The 22757-nt window shown below is 38.3% G+C and overlaps 1 protein-coding gene across 1 annotated transcript in view; it reads left to right on the top strand.

Annotated features, from left to right (window-relative positions):
- arhgef38 (Rho guanine nucleotide exchange factor 38) overlaps positions 1–20570 on the top strand; it is a 35713-nt gene extending 15143 nt beyond the window's left edge. Inside the window, exons 5-14 of the mRNA XM_002934776.5 lie at positions 1528–1545; positions 4571–4770; positions 6483–6613; positions 7026–7130; positions 8373–8495; positions 10551–10871; positions 14067–14204; positions 16175–16373; positions 18357–18613; positions 18918–20570. Coding sequence (XP_002934822.2) covers positions 1528–1545; positions 4571–4770; positions 6483–6613; positions 7026–7130; positions 8373–8495; positions 10551–10871; positions 14067–14204; positions 16175–16373; positions 18357–18613; positions 18918–19103 — 1678 coding nt within the window. The 3' untranslated portion in view covers positions 19104–20570. The remainder of the gene's footprint in view (positions 1–1527; positions 1546–4570; positions 4771–6482; positions 6614–7025; positions 7131–8372; positions 8496–10550; positions 10872–14066; positions 14205–16174; positions 16374–18356; positions 18614–18917) is intronic.
- Positions 20571–22757: the final 2187 nt, after the last annotated feature.

The raw sequence follows: 22757 nt of genomic DNA, 5'->3' as shown, positions 1-22757 counted from the left end.
CCACTTGTGCCAGCTTCTGTCGCATGGTGTGCAGACACGATTCAAAGCATCATCCCCACTGCTCCCCAGAGACTGCTCTTAGCTTTTACTATATTTAGCCTTAATCCAAAATACACACAGACACCTTGGTTTGTCTTGATGTGTGAATTTCCTTATACAAACAACCTGCTTGTTTAACAACAGGCAAAAAAGAGCATTCCTTTCTAGCCTTTATTTCAGTTCAATAACTTTGTTACCTTTTATTGTGTAATAAGTGCCCACAACAAACGTGAAAATGATTATACAGTTGTTCCATGTGAAAGTAGATGGCTAGCTCACAGAATAGCTGCTAAAAAACAATATGATTACCATAGCTACTATTAGACTGATAAAACTGATGGTAGGACTGCTATATCCTGGTCTAAAGGGCAGATAACCTGGATATCTGAGAAGAACAAAGTGAGTTATTGTTGTGGATCTTCTTTTACCATAGTGTATCAACAGGAATGCAGCAGGGCACGCAAGTTCCCCCTAGGTCTTAATATTAAAAGTTTCTTAGAGATCCATCCAAAGGGGGTTAATGTGCCAGTGTTAAGAGAGGAAGAAGCTAGTATAGCAGACAGGTTTACTGAAACAGCCTTGCAATATACCAACAATGGCAACCATACTAGTATAAAATGAGAGGCAAGTGCAAACTTATTGTTACAGGCACAAAGTCAAGACTGGCTATATGGACTAGAACTGTGGCATACAGACATCTAAATAGGCTGAAAAGACTGGGCAGCATTGAAAGTGGAACAGAATACTAAGCACACTGAAAAGCTCAGTCGGACTTATTTTCCATGTTTGGGACAATGTACAAAAAACAGGCACAAAGTGACATGGTTCTTTCACTGTGTGCCCCTAGAATCATGGAGAGAAAAGGGGCTGTACCTGGCCCAGAATGTGGTGCTGCCTGCATATGGCTGCTTAAACATCAGCTTAGACACAAGTGATAATTGCTTGGGCCCTAAGTGCTTTTACACACAGATTTTTCAGCCTGCATTCTGCACTGTGTGGTGCATAAAGGGTTATTCAAAAGAAGAATTTTACAGCCTTTTTTTCAGAATGTAAAGCTTACAGAAATGTACAGAGCATTCCTATTCATTACAATACACTATATACAAGGATCAACAAACACATATTTCTTTAACCCAAGTGATTGTTCAGATTTAATATTGAAATTCATACAGCCAATGTGGCCTTCAGGCAGCTATTGAGTAAGCTAAAAATGAGGCTTTGTTTATGAAGTCACAGCTCTCTATGCAAGCTCCTGTGTTAGGAACAAATGGGTCAGCTGTGGGCACTGCTTGTTTAATGTTTTTCTTCTCAGACCATAAACTGTTTTGATTGGCTGAACAGTATTTTTTAGCCATACTAACAGATGACTTATTTTCTATACTAACCACAAATAATCCACATGCTGTAGGTAGGCCTACAGTCTTTATTGTATTTTATCAAATTAATAAATTATCTTAATTAATATTATTTTATTTGTTTATTCCACAGAAAGATTTATGAAGATCAGTAAGTACAATATATATTTTTTCTTTTTCTGTTGTGTTTGTTGCCTTATTGCCATAATACCAGCTAAACATATTACTTCTTTATAAAATCTTTATAAATGGTATAATTATACTAATATATATACCAACTATTTAAGAAACCCGAGGGGGCAGTCCTGCTACGAACAGTAGCAACAATCGTTTGGCAACAATCGCCCTGTTGTGACTTAAATAGGCATATTTAACATGTTTCCTTTATAAAGTATTTGCTAGTAGTTGTTAGTCCCATTTGGTCCCATTTAGACCCATTTGGCTTGCCACCCCCTAATTGTGTCATGATACTAAGACGTGTAAGTAACGTGTGCGCCCTATACTTTCGGTGCGACTGAACAGCGTTTAGGAACCTGGCCAGAGTTTCCCTGTGCCAATAGGCGCAGAAGCACACAATTCAGAATGGGAGGCAGGGAGAAATGAGTGGTGCCAAGCACAACTATAGGGAAGTGCAAGGAGCACATTATAGTACCTAATGAAAGTGGTGTGCAAAGTGAGGCAAAACAGCAGCAAAGAATAATGTTTTTGCATAGTTATGCATTCTTTTCTGTCGACATAAAGGAAAAAGAAAAAAAAGACAAAAGGGAATATTATAATACATGTGTGATTCTTGCACATTTAATAAAATGTGCAAAAAATAATGGAAAGAAATGGATGAAAGAAGCGAACACTAGCTACCAGGCATCTTTAAATAATACAAAAGGACTGAATGTGGTATATGAAACAGAAAATGATACAAAAGCTTTATATTGCATTTAATTTGCTCCAACCTCTATCTTACTGCTGTGCTTTTTTCATTTGGAACATTATTTGGATCTTCTTTTCAGATCAATTAAAATGTATATTTGTTCTGTTTATTTGCTTTGCACAAAAGCAAACTGTTCAGGAAATATCCTTGTTTGCTCAGTATCAGTAATCACTGATCCACCTTAACAGAGCATTAGGCACTAATCAGTAGTGTCTGGAGACACCAAGTGGTGGTAATGAATGTGAAAAACAGAAATCCTATGTACAGTGACTAGTCTCTGACAGTCATATCATTTATTAAAACGCTATTACGTTTATATTAAAGGAAAAATATACCCATCCTTTTGACACAAGCTCATTCAGTTGGGGTATTACTTAGAAAATGTTCATAAACACTGTGTGAACTTCCAAAAATAAATATAAATGTATTTCATTTGAACACAGACATACATGATTCCACAAATTAAAAGGAAACCATCATAATTGTAAAGTAATAAATTTGATTTTGTGGCTTGAAGTCCCTCTGCTTCTAAACTATCAGTGCACCACCCACTATGGGAACCAGAGGGACTTTCAGTTCATAATGGAACAACAACGTGAGGAAGGGGTTAGAATGACTCTGTGAGACTTGGGGGGTGGGGGTTCCTGAACCAAAGACAGACTATCATGGTTTCTTTAATCTGTGGAATCATTTATGTCTGTGTAAAAAAAATAAACTTTTTTTATATGTTTTTTTGAAAGTTCAGAAGAGCAGCTTTTTTACATAAACCCAGCTGAATGAACTCATGTATAAAAGGGGGCATATTTTCCTTTTATTTAAAATGTATTCATGTTGTTTATTGTCTGCACAAATAATTCTTTATATCTGTATTTGCATTTGTTTATATATTTATCTATATATTGGTGTTGCCGTATTGTTGCCCTTTCCTGACTGCTCCTGTTGTACATATACTTTTATATACTATATATATATATTCCTTGTAGATAATGTTGTGGCTAGATTTACAGTTAATACATGTATGCAGATAAAGAATATTTCTCTGCACAACAGGAGTTAAATCTAGTACATTATGGATAAAACAAATTAGAAAATCATTATTATTCCATGAGTTAACTGATGTCGCTGCACAGCCTTTACATTTAACTACCAGTCAGACTGTCATTCACTCAGTTACTGAAAGGAGAAGACTAGGCTGGACAATGAGTGATGGATGCTCTGTTATAGAGAGATATACCCTACTTTTACCTTTATCACATAGCAGGAACAGAATGAGGCTGCAAAGGCAACTCCACACTAATCACTCACTCAACTCAACTTGCTTAGAAGCAACCTAGAAGTCGGTTTATGTACTAATGTTACAAAAAGAGAGTTTCCTTGTAATCTTTCTTTTAAGCTTAACTTGGGGCTTACAAAACATCAAAAAATGCATGCGTAGTAAATACACTAATAATGTGTTCACTTGAAGCGGGGGTGTTGTATAGCAAACAAAAAAACAGTTATTGTTTTTATTTTATTTTTTTTAAAGCAGAACTCCTGATTTTGCTGCTAATGCCCTATGCGTCATTGCCCTTAGATATTACACATTTATGAACTGCACCCAAAAGCCCCAAAAAATCTAGGTAATAAAAAAAATTACCCAGGAAATGAAAATTGAATTTTGAAAAGTGCCGACTAATAGGGGAGTTTCTCCCTATAGTGATATTTGGAAGATGTGAATCCCAAAGCAGGTACAGGTATGGGACCTGTTATCCAGAATGCTCAGGACCAAGGTTATTCCGGATAAGGGGTCTTTCCATAATTTGGATCTTCATACCTTAAGTCTACTAAGAAATCAATAAAACATTAATTAAACCCAATAGGATTATTTTACATCCAGTAAGGATTCATTATATCTTAGTTGGGATCAAATACAAAGCACGGTTTTACTTTTACAGAGAAAAAGGAAATCAATTTTCAAAATCTGAATTATTTGATTAAAATGGGGTCTATGGGAGACAGGCTTTCCATAATTTGGAGCTTTCTGGATAACGGGTTTCCAGATAAGGGATCCCATACCTGTATAAAAGTAGGACCACCTGTCTACCTGTTAAATTTGGTCCTAATGTTATTCCCATGGGCATGTGTGGCAGGATTTGGGGTCATGAGTGATATGATCAGCTTGGGGGGTGGGGGTTGCAAGACAAACTGCAGCCTATACTGGAAAATCTGCAATGTCCATAATGAGTATGCGTATCACTTAATATTTCAGGGGCAAACCAAACCTGTTGGACATGGGATCTCTCATGATTAAGCCAATTCAGCGTGTGATGAAATACCCACTGTTGCTATGTGAACTGCTGAATGCCACTCCTCAGTGTCACCCGGACTATAAACCACTTCAAGATGCATTTACGTCAGTCAGAACCACCAATATGAACATCAATGAACTGAAAAGAAGGAAGGATCTAGGTAACACAAACATCTACAAAGCGATATGCCATGTTTGTGCTTACCAAATGCACTTACCAAATGAGGAGCAATGCAACCCACCATGTTTTTGCATATTTGCACCCTGCACTGAAAGTTTCTGAATGACTGGAGCTCTCTGTGTTTCATCTTCCCCATAAACACAGCATTGCCTGCATTCAGCTCCACATGCATGTAACAATGTTATTGTTATTGTTACTTTTTATTACTTAATGTATTCTTAAATCTAGGCCCTCCATAATTCATATTCCAGGCTTTTATTCAGCACTACCTGGTTGCTAGGGTAAATTCGACCCTAGCAACCAGATAGCTGCAGAAATTCTAAACTGGAGAGCTGCTTGACAAATCACCTAAATCATTAAAAATCCATAAAAATGAAGCCCTATAATACTAGAAGTTAATTTAAAGGCAAATTACCCCTGATACTCTAGCTTAAGATGTTTTAAACCACCCATGGCCTTAATTATTTCCTTTACACAAAGATATTGGAGTAACAGTGTATCTGCCAATTTATCTCCATCTTTCTAAAGCTGAAATTACTAATGTTAGTAAATAAACTCCAGCAACATTGATCTGTTGTAAGGTATTCTGACAGATATATATGAATAATTCATATATGAATTCATATATATGAATATATATGAATAAATTCATCAAAAAGGCAAAATGACAATTTAACAGTACAGGTATGGGACCCATTATCCAGAATGCTCGGGACCTGGGGTTTTCCGGATAAGGGGTCTGTCTGTAATTCAGATCTCCTACCCTAAGGGGCACATTTACTAATCCACGAATTCGAATGGGAAAAATTTGGATTGGAAACGAACATTTTGCGACTTTTTCGTATTTTTTGTGATTTTTTTCGTCACCGTTACGACTTTTTCGTAAATTGTTGCGACTTTTTCGTAGCCGTTACGACTTGCGCCAATTGTCGCTACTTTTTACAACGTTTTCGTATTGAGCGCTCGTAAACGGCGGGCAAACCTTTCAGATGATTTCAATGATTTTGGAAGCTTCCCATAGGACTCAATGGCACTCTGCAGCTCCAACCTGGCCCAAAGAAAGTCACAATACTGAAGCTTGAATGAATCCGAAACTTTTGTACTCGACGCGACGGCTACGAAAAAGTCACGACAATTCGCGCAAGTCGTAACGGCTACGAAAAAGTCGCGACAATTTACGAAAACATCGCAAAATACCGATCAAATACCGATGTGCCCCTAAATCTACCAAAAAAAATATGTCAACAGTATTTAAACCCAATAGGATTGTTTTAGCTCTAATAAGGATTAATTATATATTAGTTGGGTTTAAGTAAAAGGTATTGTTTTATTATTACAGAGAAAAAGGAAACCATTTTTAAAAATGTGAATTATTTGATTAAAATGGAGTCTATGGGACATGCCCATTCCATAATTCGAAACTTTCTAGATAATGGGTTTCTGGATTAGGGGTCCGATACCTGTAATATAATTCACAATTTGCCTGACAATTTATATATATATATCTATATGTGAATAACATCTATCCTCAACCTCTTGACTATAAAGCACCTCTGAAGCCATGCTTTGTATGAATAGAATTTTGTGGTATAGCACTGTTTTTTATTAGTCATTTTATTTTAAACTTCAACACTTAAAATTTCTTAGAATTCACCAAATCTCAACTGTGCCATTGTTTCCCTTGTTTTTCAGTGCTGAAGTACAGGAGGGCAGATGAAGAAGAATCTCTGAAAGACAAGCTTTCCAAGCTCAGTATTCACTCCATAACTAAAAAATCCAAACGAGTAACCAGCCATCTGAAGATTCTGACTGGCGGAGAGCAGGTACATTGAGTTCCCAGCTGTTATTCATTGTCCAAAATATTTCTTTAGCACATAATGCAACTACAAGGTATTTATATTTAAAAAAAAAAAATAATGTGCGGCTTATAGAATCCTCCACAAAAGATTCGACCAAAGTCCTTAACAAATCTAAACCCTTATGGCTTAATCTTGGCTGAATCTGAATTCTGCAAAAAGTGCTAGGATTTGGCTAAATCTTGAAAATCAGATATGCTGTTTTTTGTAGGTTAACTGCATGCTATTTATTTTGATGAAAATGTCCACCCCGTTATAATAGTTTCATTTAGCATGTAAATTAGATGGAAATGTTTCTGCTTTCTGTTTAGGCCAGTTATAAGAAAATGCATTATGAATATAGCACACATTAATGTTTTTATATTGAAACATATTCTAGGTGAAAGACCAAATATTTAACAAGGAAGAAAAAATATTTAGAAGTTTGGAAAAGACTGTGAGATTGTGTGTGAAGAACATTTCCTTTACCCTTCAACATATGCAGGTGAGCCTATTCAAGGAAAACTATACCCGCAGAATAAATACTTAACCAACAGATAGTTTATATTATGTCAAGTGGCCTATTAAAGAATCTTGCCAAATGGGAATATATCAATAAATATTGCCCTTTTACATCCTTTCCCTTGATCCACCATTTAGTGATGGACTTTGTGCTCCCTCAGAGATCACATGACCAGAAATAATGCAGCTCTAATTGTAACAGGAAGTAGCGTGGAAGCAAAAGGCAGAACTCTGACCGTTAATTGGCTGATGTGGCCTAGCATGTATGTGTGGCTTAGCTTGTTTGTGTGCACTGTGAATCCTATGATCCCAGGAGGTGGCCTGTAATTCTTAAACTGGCAATTTTCTATTTAGGATTACCCAATGGCACACATTACTAAAAAATGGTTTATTTAGATAATTGCAATAAGAAAGAAAGAAAGAAGATCAAAACACTGCACCCCCACAGCTGTATCGATTCGTAGACTAGGACCAAATTAAAACTTAACCTTTAATTAACCATTAAAATGTATCTAAAAGTAAGGGGTATTGCTCGGTGACACACTGATGTGCCCACCATAGCACTCTGTGCCTGGCTTAAGGAGAGCAGGTGGGGAGAAAGGTAAGTGCGGAGTTAACTGTACCTGTGCTGATTTGCATGACACACCATAAGACCCACCAACATCGTTCAGGACCGCCACGCACCCTTTACCAAACCATACCCTCTTCCCCTCTATGCCTTTGAAAAAGCTTGTGCTTGCTGAGCAAAACGTGCATCAGGCACTTATTTTAACCTAGCTGGGTAAGCAGGTGTTGAAGCGCCGTGGGTGTTGATGGTATGGGAGAGGGGAAGAGGGTATGGTTTGGAAAAGGGTGCGTGGTGGTCCTGAACAATGTTGACAGTGCTGCAGTGACAGGGCTCTAAGAGGTCAGATAACGTGGCAGGCCACAGGTGCACAGCCAAACTCTCATGGGGGGTAAACCCAAAGGGAAATGCACAATCACCACAGGAAATTATATTCCAGTTTTCTTACAAGGTTTAAGCTACCCCATTCATTTTTTTTTATCATTCAAAATCCACAAAAATGAAGAACTGAAGACCAGTTGCAAGCTGTTTTAGAATGCCACTGTCTACACAATATTCGAAAATGTAATCTCAATATTATATTATGTTATATTATAATACCTCTAAAAGTCTAAACTATACTTAACACTGCTTTCATAAATAACTTTTTTTTCTCATTAGGACGTGATGCCCCTGGCTGCGCAAGGTGTTATGGAGATGCATCGCATTCTACATGATGATAACCACAATAGCAACAAAAACCTGAATAACCACAACAAAATTGGAGAACAGTACGGGAACTTTGTACGTCCCATTCAGTGTATTTGAACATCTATTTAGCCAATCATTTTCTTTAACTGTATGTTTTATTGGCAAGCACGCTGCCCACTCTAAGGGGCAAATCTGAGACATTCATTTGATGGTAGACTACCCATTTTGTGTCTCCTGTCTGGGGTGAGATAGGCGTTGTGGAGAATTTGTATTGTCATGTCTTGGTATTTACTGACAGAGATCAATTTCATGGCACTTGTATGTTGTTTTAAGATGTCAGATGTATTTGTATTTGGGATGTTGGTTGTCCATTTGAAGCTTGTATACTGTTTTGTCACTAGTTGTGTCTGGGGAACTGAATTGATGCAGTGTATACTGTCATTCTGAGGTCTGTGTACAGACAGATGTATAAATGTCCTCCACCACTAATCACGGAGGGCCCATACTACTAAGTTAGCAAAGTTTTCCCCACGGCCCAGACTCACACACAGTCCAGTCAAACCCTGCTAACTTCACAACCCACATACTGCAACGTCATGTCTACTGGGGCCCCTCCTCTAAGTGGAGTACCCCCTGTAACCCCTTTAATCAAGAGGCCTCTGCTGCTGAATGTGCACTGACCCTTTTGTGGTGACCTATTCAATTTGTTCACCAATGGCACCAAAATGAAATGTCAGGTCTGTCATTTTAGAAATATTATACAGCACAGTGGCACTCATTTCTAACAACCTTTCAGTACTAATTTCTAAAAAAAATTCTAAATAGTTTTATTCCCCCCTTAAAGTGCTAGCCTTTAAAGAAATAATAATGGTGGCTTAATTAAAAGGTAGAATGGATTTCCAGGTAGGTGTCCGTTTGAATTAATTAGGATAATTATACAGGGAAAGCAGAAAGAACACAGACAGAATGAAATTCCAGATTAATGGGATTAAAACTGACCTATACAGACCGTGAGATTTACAAGAGTATTTACATTTTAATGAGGAATAACAGGGGAAAAATCCTGCAGTAAACAGAATAAAACAAAGAAGAATTTTATGTGAATAAAACACTACCTGCTATGAGGAAAGACAAGGTCTGCTGCTAGGCCAGTGTTGCACATTGTGCTTTTCAGACAAAGAATTTGACACACCTCAATCAGCCACTTTCTGTAATTTGCACCCAAACTTATGTTAACTTTCACATTGAAAAGGACTCGGATACAGGAAGTATTGGGCAGAGCCTAGAACGCAATTGGCATCATAACGTGATGTGGCCTGGCCACAATAGGGCATGGCTAAAACCCAACAGAAACACAAAACCACCAGATACTGTATATGTCTTTCAAAAGACTAATTGGGTGAGGACCACATCAGCCTGTTATGATTCAGTAGTTACCCAATGGGTAAAATCACCCCAATTTGGGCCACAGCTTGGATGGCTAAATCAGACAAAGATCAAGCAGACCTTTTAGATAATGCATAGCTTTAAAGCATTTAGCTATACCAAAGCAAAATTAGAATGCACTATTTGGTGGTTTTCCAATACGATGACTGAAAAACAGCATCCCCTTCCCCACACCTATTCTATGTCTCTTTTAAAGGTTGTTTCTTCAAATACTGCTACACCTAGGGTACAGGTATGGGACCTGTTATCCAGAAAGCTCGGTACCTAGGGTTTTCCGGATAAGGAATCTTTCTGTAATTTGGTTCTCCATAACTTAAGTCTGGAAAAGGAAATAATTTTATAAAATTAAAATGATTTGCTTATAAAGGAGTCTATGGGAGATGGCCTTTCCATAATTCAGAACTTTCTGGATAACGGGTTTCCGGATAAGGCATCCCATACCTGTATATCAAGTATAATGGTCCATAACTGAGCTTGCCAAATAATTGCCTATATGAGTATGGGTGTATTTTTAAACTGGATAGCTGGATTATTACAGCAATGGCCCGTGGGGATAGTCCCAGCATTTTGCTGTCCAAGAGATTTCTGATTTTGTATGGGAAAAACATATTTATAGGTAGGGGTAGATGTGAAGAGAACTTAATATTAAATAGTATTTTAACTTGATGTTTTGTCTCTTGCCTTTCTTTCTTTGGGCTGCAGGTTAACAGACTAGAACAACTTGTCTATATGCCTCTGAGCACACTTCATGCTATGTTTCCCATGCCCCAGAAGCTAATTCAGAAGCGCTATGACAAACTTTTGGACTACCACAGTTGTCTACAAAAGCCACCTGATGGTGTGCTGGATCAGGCACGAAAAGACTATGAGGCTCTAAACGCTCAGCTGGTGGAAGAGCTGCAAACCTTTAACAAGGCCGCCCGTAAAATCCTCTCCAATTGTTTGTACTTCTTCATCACTCTTATGAGGGAGCTTTTGTCTGCTGCATTGGAGTCAGCTTCAAACATTGCCGACGATTTTATCGTAAGGTTTCATACATGTTTTTAAATTTTCTTGTTTAGTCATTCCCAGCCACATTGTTTCAAGGTTATTTTTTCTCTGCACTGTCCAAGTTGACCTTAAAAACAATATTTATGAATCTTTAAACACTGCTGGTAATATTCCCAAATTTGTATGCAAAGGTATCTCATACATAATTTAATTGTTAGGGCTTTAGGTCAAAGGGATGGAAACCATAGAAGGGGCCATACACGGAATGGCCAGCTTTCTATTGCTCATTTTTACAGGATGGCAACATGGCAACAAGAACAATAGCCACTTCTTCAATAGCAGCCACTATATTTTTAAACCTGCCCGATCAGCATACCAACTGATATGGATAATGACTGCCAAACTTAATTCCATACCATTTTATTGGTACGTGTATGGCCATTCCAAAATAGCCTGTTTTATTTGCCCCACTCAGGGGTGCCCAGGGGTTAAGTTTGCTACCTCATCCCATAAATATCTGCCTTGGGCTGATGTCAGACGTGGCGTATTCTCGGAAAGCCGAAAAACACTTGCCGAGAATACACCCCGCTACTAAAAATGCATCCTACCTGCACCCGAATGAATGAGATACGCTCAGGTGCAGGCACATGTAGCCGAAATATGCATAAAAACGAGAGACTTTGCATTCTCATTCTTTGCATTTACCGTAGCGGGGCGTATAAGCCGAAAAACGCTTGCCGAGAATATGCCACATCTGACATCAGCCTTATATTGAATCTACATCCTGCATGGCTAATTAGCAATTAATTTAGATGATTGGAGCAGACTGGTCTGATTTATGTGCAGCCATGGAGCATACATGTAAATGAATTGCTAACCAGCCATGCAGCATGTGAATTTTATATGAGGTTGATTTTAAAGGGGTGAGGTGGCAATCCTATGAGGGAATTCATTTGACAAATTGCCCAAATGTATATTGCATGTATGGCCACCTTAACGATGAGCAGCACCATAACCTGCAGGGCAGACAAAAATCGTTACAATTTGCATTATCCTTGGAAACTTAAATGATCATTATATAGTCACAGATCTCCATAATGCTCTAAACAACTGATATCAGATTGTCAGTTATAGTATATCTTTTTGTATATGTATATATAGTACACCTGAAATCATTTGTATTCCTTATTTTTGTGTATGGTTTGTCTTGGGTGATTTATAACCTCTGCTCCTGCAGTTCACTTTTATTTTGTAGCCAGTTTCTCTCCCTAGATTTAAATTTAATAGCTCCCATAATCTAAAGCACACAGATGGGGAATATACACGCTATACTATATGGCAGTGTGCCACTGGGAGAAGCGAACGTGGGTAGAAAGCTTTTTACTGAAAAGCAGTATGTGCTTTTAATCTCCGATGTAGGGCTGTGTCTTAAATATATTTCAATGTATTCTCATTGGCTGGCTGACAGGCTTAGATTAACTCCTTACCTCCTGAAGGACCCTGGCAGTGCATGATAATTAGCACAACAGTGCCTTCTGCGGCTTTGTATTAGCAGGGGAGATAAACAATAGGATGCAAGGGGTATCAGCAGTCACATGGGCTTTAGTATAGCGATAAGCAACAAAAAGGAAGGAGCTTATCTGTGTTGCCTAAGGCTTATCAGCTCCAGTTTATATCCTGCTCAATCCCCCACAGAGCTGAGCTGAATTCCAAACGTCTCGGTATCCAACGTGCCACAACCAATCACCTTGCTCATATGTTTCCTTTCTGTATCACTGGATTCCCCTCATTTTTCTTGACATCTATTCATAGTGCTATGCTGGCGAGCAATGCTGCACTTTCAGGAGAATCTGCAATTTGGTTTCTCCTTGGAAAAATCATGAGGAATATTAGGTTATAAATTGCTGATTCTACCAAACACATGTTATTTAGGTTATTTTAAATATATATATATATATATGAAAATAAAGGGCAGGGCCATTATCCAATTGAAATCACCTCAGTTGTATAGTAAAAGGAACATTTAGAGTTTTTATCAGGAAGAGTCTTATACTTAAAATATCCACACTGGTTTTTTTTTTCTCAGGCCAGCTGGCATGGAGAGATAGACATAGAAGGCCAAAAGTATCTGGACACATTTTTTGTCCAGAGTATGCAGATACTGTCAAAGACAACATGTCCTCAGTTGGATTGCTCACTGCTGAATTCCAAACAATCAGCATAAGAACTGTTCATAGGAAGACTGGGGTTTTATGGGTGAAAGGCAAACAAATCTTACAATATGATGTGCAATGCCAAGTGTCTGCTAGACACGGTGTAACTGTCTTTGCCATTGTGCTCTGGAGCAGTGGAAACATGTCCTTGGGAGTATGCTACCAGACTGAAGCCCTGGCCTGGGATTTAAAATAGGTCCTGGCATTTCAAGCACACAGAGGCCCAAACAGCCCCCACAACCAACTAAATAGCAGTATCTATGGCATCTTACAGAAGCCCCTCTGGCATTTTTCAGAACTCACAGATTGCCTGATTGAATGCATAATGCAGACAGTAAAGTTTGATGGAAAATGGAAACTAGTCCCTGATTCCTTAAGGCTATGGCATACAAAAGCATTCTTGATATTGCGCTGCATTCTACTTTATGGCAACGGTTTAGGGAAGGCTCTTTTATGTTTTATCAAAATAATGCCCTCCAGCATATTGTTTATGTCTGTACAGAATGGGTTCGGAGGTGGGAAATGGGTTTGCCAAGATGGCTAGTTCAGGACCCTAACCTCAGCCCAGCTGAACATCTGTGGGATGAATTAGAGATTGGGCATCAGTGCCCAATCTCACTTATGTTTATGGCTGAATGGGAGCAAATCCCACCAACAATGTTCCAAAATCAACAGACCAAATAATAATAATAATAATAGGAATAAGATGTTGGACAGGCAGGTGTCTGGATACTTTTGGACATATAGCCTAGTACCTTAGATGCACCAAAACATCACTGTTGCTACAGGGGCAGTAGAAGAGGACTCAGTATAGACAAACTAGCAGCTTCCACTCATAGCTATCAGAATAAGGCTTAGGGATTGTGTGTATTTTTATTGCCTCCAACCTGCTCCATAGTGGCTTATCAGACCTTGTTGTATGGCATCATCATTATAATTTCAATAGATATATAATAGATATATAAGACATTACCTTAGTATGATGACATGGTTTGTCTTTTGTTGCTTACTGCAGATCTGTGGAAATGTAAATAATGTCCAGCAGCACATCATTGAAGAACTGCAGAATCTCAATTTTTGTAAGGAAAACAGCACTGCCACGTTTATTGAGAGAAAGCTGAGCTTTGAGAGGAAGAAAACTCTTTCCCCTTTGGTAAGTGTGATACTTTCTCAAAACATCTGATGGTACAGTCAGACATTTATACTATTTGGCACATCAAGTTCTGCTAAAGAAGTCTTCTCTACTAAAACATCAGCATTCAGGTTTTGGCCCAATAAGCGTCTAGCCCAAAATAGAAAAGTGGCATTTAAATAACATTGCTTCCTTTTCATTGTATTTTATTAGTGGGATACTAAGCCTACAGCTTGGAAGGGTGGTTGATCCAAAATGGAAATGTTGGCATGCACTCAGTAGGAAATGACTCCAGTACAGATGTAGTAAAATCAACATCTTTTTATTGAAGCACAGACATGCTTGTTGCCTTACAGGCTCTGAATAACACAACACTTTTAAACCAACACAACAACCAATAATATGACATGTAAGCTTAGCCAATTAGCACTCGCTATATAATAGCCAATCAAGTTGAAGATAAGCCATTACAGATATATAAAATAAGACCTAGTGGCCTATTTATTATGCTTTGTATAAAGGTATAAAAAGCTGTATAAAATAAAGGACGAATTTCACTATCCGATTGCCAAATTTGACGGCGTTATTCTGTCTGAAGAAAAAATCAGTAAAAAAAATTACCCCGTTTTTTTACGTGGCAAAGCTTGGTGATGTGTGGTAAATTTTGTCGCAGTTTTTTTACACAGAGTAATAAATAGGCCCCTTAATGTTGAAAGGGTGTAATATACATGGCACAGGGTCTCTCAACCTTACATAAAAGATGTTGGTTTTACTACATCTGGACTGGAGTCATTTCCCACTGAGTGTCAAGATTTCCATTTCTACACAAGTAGGGCCCTTTGTTAAGCAAGCACAATAATGGACCCTGGACCCACTGGAATGTCGAGGTGATGGGGCATATTTACTATTTATTTGTTTATACAGAGGCACCCACCCTTAAAAGTTGAAGTAGTGGATTTCCTAAGGAAGGGCTAGGAACACAATTTATTTTTTTTTATTTATAAAATAGTGGAGACATATTTTCTTACCCTTATAGTAAAGTATTGGAGTGGGGTCAATGAGTAATATCGTCAACCATAGCAGGAGTTAATATTGACTCCCACCTTCACTGATAGCCTACCTACCTGCTGTACATGATGTACTGTATGTAGTCAGCTGGATCCTCTTCTATTTTGTCTTCACCCCTCCTTCACATAAACACGCTTTTGTCTACTGTGACAGCAGGCTTTATGGCATCCACAAATACATAAGTGTATCATAATTCCACTAAATTGAACATTTTAAGCACATCTCCCATTCTTTATTTCAATTCTCTGATACCAGCTAGTGTCTTTTGAACATGTTAAATAGCTGAAGTGGCTTGTAGCTTAAACGGTAGCTTAACCGCATGCATTCATACCTGTGTTTTAGCAGTCACTAAAGGGATTGTAAAGTTATAGGAAGAAAGCCATTCTTAAATGGAGTTTAATCGCACATGAGTTTACTACAAGAAGTTCATTAGCATGTGTCAAATGCACTTTGGGTCTCTTTAATGCAATTTAATATGTATTTATCAAAAATTTAAATGGTTGTCTACACACTTGACATGTTCAGCCAGCTTGACACTTTATTTCATATATATTCCTCCTTCTGTGCTGTTGCATTTCACCATTTACCCCCCAGTGGGCATACAGACAAGGATTATAACTTGTTATTGGCACACAAACCTCGTGTCAGGCCAAGCTATCTTCTGAGCAAGTGTTTCTAATAGTAACAAATTAGAAGCATAACAGCAATATAGTGAGACCAACATGTTATGCTGCTGCTGTGTAGTCTGGCAGTGATGGAAACAAAGAGAAATTTGTTCTAGAGCCTTAAAGGTTAGAAAAAATTCTTGTCTCCTTGCGCTATGGGGAAATGCTTTTTATTCTTTAGTATTCAGATGAAGATAAAAATTTGAAAAAGAAAAAAAAAAATCAGAATTAATCATACCCCTTTTGTTCTCCATTAAGCCTGAACTCCCTCGGCAATCTGAAAGCCACAGGAGCAAGCTATTGTCTACTTATGGTGCGGAAAAACTTTATCAGGCAAAGCGCAAGTGTAATGCTTCCCAGGAGCTTGATATAGATCTCTATGAGGGAGAGATGGTGGCCCTTGTTGAGGACAAGGATCCCTTTGGCAGTACCAGCAGGTGGCTTGTGGACACAGGAAGTAAGTAACCAAACACTCTAACAAATATTGACTTTCCTTTGTGTGACTATCTGCCTGTTCCACTCTCTGAGCACAGTGGATTGCTTCTAAGTAAGAAACCTGAGAACAGGTTACAAATTGCACAGCATCAGATCTGTAAAAGTAAAGGCCTCTTAGCAGAGGTGAACTTGAAGCTGTTGCTATGTAGTGTGTGTTAGGGTAAGGCCCCACAAGGGGCGGATAAGTGCAGACTGACAGTACGCCTATATGCTTAAAGGGATACTGTCATGATTTTAATGGTGTACTTTTTATTTCTTAATTACACTGTTTACATAGCAAATAATTCATTCACAACCATTTAAAATGTTATTCTTAAACCAACAAATGTATTGTTTTTTTAGTTTTTAGTTGTAATATTGGTGTGTAGGCACCATCTCAGTGCATTGTGCCTGAGTCTGAGCTTTCAGAAGGAGCCAGCGCTGCACATTAGAACTGCTTTCAGATAACCTTTTGTTATTGTTATTGAGTCCCAAGCCGGACTTGGACTTGGTCACATGGCTGTGGCACCCTGGGAAATGAAGAATATGGCTAGCCCCATGTGAAATTTCAAAATTAAAAATGCGCTTTTCAAAAATGAATTTCAATGCAGGATTCTGCTGGAGAAGCTCTATTAACTCTTCCTTTTTTATAAGAAACAAATTTTCCCATGATAGTATTCCTTTAATTAATTCAATTCTTCTAGTAGTGCCTACACCCACAATCATTGAATCAGCTCATGTGCAGGCACATTGCACCAACAAATGGCAAGTCTTGTGGGTATCTGCACCAGGGCAGAATCAGTGCCTTTGGGTGCACAACTAGAAGAAGTTTAAGCATATGCATGCATTTGCAACTGCTATAACCCAGTAGGAGATAACAAACATGCCAATGAGTCCTACCCTGCCTGCTACAATCTTTTTCAGGCTAATGAACCCTCACTAACAAAACACAAAATAGATCCCTGTCAGTGAAAACATTAACTCAGCAGTTAAAATGTTGGGTTTGGGTGCCACAGTCCCACACCTAAAGCCAGAGGAGCAGATTAAACCATGAATGCAAAGATAGGCAGGCACATGATCAATCCAACATTGACAGGATATAATAAAATCACTATATCTTTATTGTAGAATAAGTTACATGTCCATAATAAAAAAAAGCCAAATGCACCCTCAATGGCTACTGAAAACATTCAGAACTGCTGCTCATATACAGTATAAGTCAACCCTGTTATAGCACTTGTTAAGACTAAAACTGGCCAATGACAGTCCCAATGTAATTTTATTTATGTATTATTTAGTAATAGTATTGTAGGGATCCATAGGGTTAACTAGTCCCTATGGCTTTAAACCCTGTAGGGCCACGGTTTAGACCTAGGAGGCAGGTAGTTTGAACCCTGATCCAAAGTTGCCGTGGGGCCTGAGGAGAGTGGAATCCAGCTGACTGTTCCACAGAGTGAGCAACTGAACCGGTGGCACTGATCCTGCCCAGGCTCAAGGGGAGTTGGGAGGAGCGGGTGTGCACCCTCTCTGTGCTGTCCTCAGAGAACTGCTATGATAACTGATGTGTGTGAGTATATTGCATAAACCTGCAATATGCTTGTTGCTTAAAATAAACCAGTTCTACTGTTAAACTGCAAGAACCTTCTGGCGCCCATTTGTTATTCTGCACTGCACACAGCTACAGTGGGTTGTAGTTGCACTACACCATAGCTCCGTTTGGTTACTTCCACATAGCGAAGGCCCATCCTGAAGGACTGAGTCTCGTGTACCCCACGCTCTAGACCTATCTAGTCGTGCTGTTGGCTTGTTACAGCCAAGAAAGGGTTACAGTATTATTGAGTAAAGATAGTGTTTCTAACTAAACATTGTATGCACATGGATTTCACAAATGTACTGGCTTAGGGTGATTTTAGAAAATTTCAGACTTGGCAAAATCTCACCAGTTCTCTTTTTCTCCATTTTGCAGTTGTACAAGGATATGTCTATTCCTCCTTCCTGAAACCACATCATCCAGGAAAAATGCAAAAGGACTCACCCGACAGCGCATTCTGTGATGATGATTTTGATAACTTCAGCCTTTTTGTCTCGCCACGGCCACCCCGGGACAGAAATAGCAGAGCTTCTGTGGGGAGTACAAGTGAAAGTAATCCCTCCATTAATGGGGATGCTGACATGCTTCATGAATGTGATGGGGACAGTTCACTCAATGGAGATGATTATGAAGTGAGTATTATTAGCAAGGTGGAAAGGCAAGGGCAATAGGAATCTTCCCAAATATACAGAAAGTGTCTGAATGAGTGAATTATGACCCTGGTTTTTGAATCCAAACACATGTAGCTTCTCTACAAGAATTATGGACACGGTTTCTAGGCAGAAGTAAACAATAGGAATTCTCATACTGTCATGTTCCCAATTGCCCCAACCAATTCAACTGACAGAGAAAAGCAGATTGCCAAAAGTTTGATCTGTATTGTGCATTTAGCAGTTTGATAATTGTGTGACCTTATTGTACTTTTTTACATTTTAGATTTTCTATGCTGTGTATGCTTTTGAGGCTCGGAGCCAACAGGAGCTCAGCCTTCAAGAGAATCAACGAGTCAGGATCCTTCAATTCTCAGATCAGAGTGGCAACAAGGAATGGTGGCTTGGAGAAGCGCATGGCCAGAAAGGTTATGTGCCAGCTAACTACTTAGGCAAGATGACATACGCTTAAGAACATTTCATTTAGCGAGGACTACAAGGGGATGGATAATGAAGGGTTTTGTGGGAAACATGAAGGTCTTGCTAAGTATTTTTCTACTGCAACATGGCCTACCTCTCTCTGGGATGTCCAACATGTGACCCTCCTGCTGTTGTCAAGCTATAGCTCCAAAAACCCTTCTGCTGAGGAATGCTGGGAGTTGTTCAACAACAAGAGGGTTATCCCCGATCACAGACCATCATGTTTACCATAACTTGTTAGATCTTTCAGGAAGGATTCTCTTTTGTATAAGTTATTTTTATTTAATGCACTTAATTGTTTTTTTACGTTATTAGAATGAATGTGAATGAATGCATATGCCGCTTATAGGTGCATCATGCAAACCTGCACACAGGGCCCATGTTTTACTCTCCGTTAGTATTCCATAAAGCTGCTACACATATCATATTCAGAAGCAGCTGACATATTTGAACCTACTGTCCAACACTCATTTTAGCTCATTTTTATAAAATGCACTTTTCTACTTTAGCTGACATGCCTTGCATTTCTGTCTAGGCCTCTAGTAATGGGAACAGGTTCAGGGCTTCTCAGCAAAGCACACAAATAAAACAGGGAAGGGGTCCTTCTTACTGGGATTTTTGAACCAAGAAACTCAGAACTATTAGCTGTGCAATATATATGTTTTCTATCAACAAGGCAAAATGAGGGCATTGTGATTTTCTTATGGCTGTTCCTTGCCATTAGCAGTTAGTTTGGTTTGGAACAATGATGTCTGACCATCACCTCATGCAGTAGGTTAAGGTTAACACTCCCAAATAATTCTGTTGTGTAAGAAAGACTTAGAGAGTTTTGGCAAAAGAGGATTTTGATAGAGAATGTGAACTACAGCTTCTACTGGTACAGTAAGGCTGCCTCTGCAAGCACCCAATGTCACTATTTATAATTACTAGGAAGTTAAAGGGACACAAAATATTTTCTATCACAGAAATTACATGGTTTTCCTACTGAGAGATTTCCATAGTTTCTGGTGTTTAAATGATTAAACAGTGATGTTATTGTTCCCTAAGCCGGCAATCTAATCAGTCTAATACTGGGGCACACTGTGTAGCCAATACTAAAGTGACACATTTGGAGCCCTTACTATTGTAGCAGGACACAGACAGGTTAACTGTACAGCTGGTTTCCTGAAAAAACACCAGCTCAGGTGGTAGAAGAAAGGACAGGCAAGTATGTACCTACGACACTTTAGAAATATAAAACAAAGAGCAAAGTGAACTCAGGAGCACATGTGCTCCAGACAGACAGTATAAATCACCACTGCAAAGCATATATACAGAGATAAAGGCAGATTTGTGCAAAATACTATCATTATGCCAAGCAGCTTTAGCCAATTAGAGCTGCTGTCAGGTGGTGTCATATTTTGAGCATTTCTCATTCTTTCTATTAGGGAACGAATAACAGGTTTAGCAGATGGTACATGGATAATAAAATATTAACCGGTGACACTGCCAGCTTGCTGGAGAGAAAGGTTGACAAACTACAGAGTAAGCAAACATTAACAACCTGTACCAGTGCAGTTACTGCATCCGTACAATGAGGGATATTTCCCATATTCTGCGTATTACAAGCGGCATGAGGTCCGGTAATGAGTTGGGGGAGCTATCCAAACTTTAGCTCTTACCTTACTCAACCGCAGGCTCAGTCCCCCTCCATTTCTAAACTGTTATTCAGGGGTTAACTTAATCAGAACACTTTCATTATTGCAGGTTATGGGATCACTGAGCTTTTTTTTCTTTTTAAATAACTACTATTTTACTATTAATATAAGATTTTATGGTGTATATGAAGGTAGTTGAATTCCGTCAGCAAATGATATCTGATATATAACGTTATGAATTTTAAAATGAATTTATATATTAATAATTGGTAACATGCACTTGCATTTTTTACATATATTTTATTTCCATGTATTTTCATGCTGGTTATTACAAATGCTACATATTATATATATATATATATATATATATATTTAGTGCATTAAACATGCTTCTGGCACCAATCAGTGTTTTCTGGGCTTAAAGAGGTAGTTCACGTTCAAGTTAACTTTTAGCATGATATAAAATGCCCATTTCTAAGCATCTTCTTTTCAATTGTTCTTCATTTTTACTTTTCTAGTTTTTGAATTATTTGAACCTTTTCAGTTTTCAAATAGGGGGGGGGGGGGGTGTTACCAACCACAACAGTCAAAAACTATTGCTCTGCAAGGCTACAATTTATTGTTACTTTTTATAACTTATCTTTCTATTCAGGCCTCTCCTATTTATATTTCAGTCTCTTATTTAAACCCCTGCTTGTTTTCTAGGGTAATTTGGACCCTAGCAACCAGATAGCTGACAACATTCTAAGACCAAATACAAATTGACTCAGGATGTCACTCTCTACATCATGCTAAAAGTTAATTTAAGGGTGAACAATCTTTTAGGGTTTATTTGTAACATTGCCTATTTTTTTGTTCCATAGATATTTTAAAGGAAACTATAACCAGGCAGGAGTTGGAATATATTTTTTTACTAGAGCGCAGGGCTGTCTATTTGAATATAATATTTATAGAAACATTTCACAGCATCACTGGAATAAAATTTTAGGCTTTAAAAGTTAATTAAAACAAAGGTAAATGAAACAGCTTGAGCAATATCTTAGAGATATGTTCCATTAGTAAATAAAATATTTACCTTTGAAAGACAGCAATCTATTAAGTGTATATTTTACATGTTTCTCTGCAAATTGGCTATTTGATACTAGAGGATTTTTACGCAAACTGCCCAACATGTTCCTTGGTGGTAGGTCCAAGTGACCTGATTTCTGGTGCCAAGCTGTGGGGCAGGGACATGTTCCATTTGACCAAAGATCTGTTAGTGTATGTATATGCCCATGGGCCAAATGGATACACAAACTCACCTTTTTTTGATCAGAGTGCTGAGTAACTGGATGAGGACATATTATGACCAATTTAGCTACTCATAAACAGCCAATCTCGCTGGCAATGTGCCCATTTAGCAGTCAGGCCAATTGTATGCAGAATGGCTATATTGTGGGACTCATTTGAGGCATTCTCCATAGCAACTAAAGAAACAGTACCATCATATAGCCACACACAGATTATCCTAAAGAACTGTATATTCTATAAAAAAGCAGATATGCACAGAAGAGAATTGCACATAATTGCCAACACAACTGGGCCGCCAGTTGGACAGCACTGTTATAGAGTATAAAATCAATGGGGCTCATTTACAGTCAAATGTGTACCTTGCCAGCAAACTATGGCAACCAGTCGGCGATTTGATTTTTTTTTTTCAGACAGCTGCAGGTAGAACAATAAAAACAAACATTTAATTGGTTGCTATGGGTATTAATTGGTTGCTATGGGTACTTCTTAGATACAAATTTGCCCACTATTGATATAGAAGCACTAGTTGTTTGCTCAGATGACAAAAACAAGTTAAATGCCCATTTTAGGAATCTACCAGACATATTTTGTCAGTGTTTAATAACTTCAGTCCATGCAAATGCCATTTTAGCTACATCTCTTTGTAGCTGCTGAATTTTTCCAATTTTCAGTATGCTTTTAGCACAACATGATAAACCTTTCATGTGGTAAACAAAACA

Source organism: Xenopus tropicalis, chromosome 1, assembly GCF_000004195.4.
Source record: "Xenopus tropicalis strain Nigerian chromosome 1, UCB_Xtro_10.0, whole genome shotgun sequence".
Classification (NCBI taxonomy): Eukaryota; Metazoa; Chordata; class Amphibia; order Anura; family Pipidae; genus Xenopus; species Xenopus tropicalis.
Note: the sequence above shows the minus strand (reverse complement) of the source record. Positions and strands in the feature narration are given on the sequence as shown.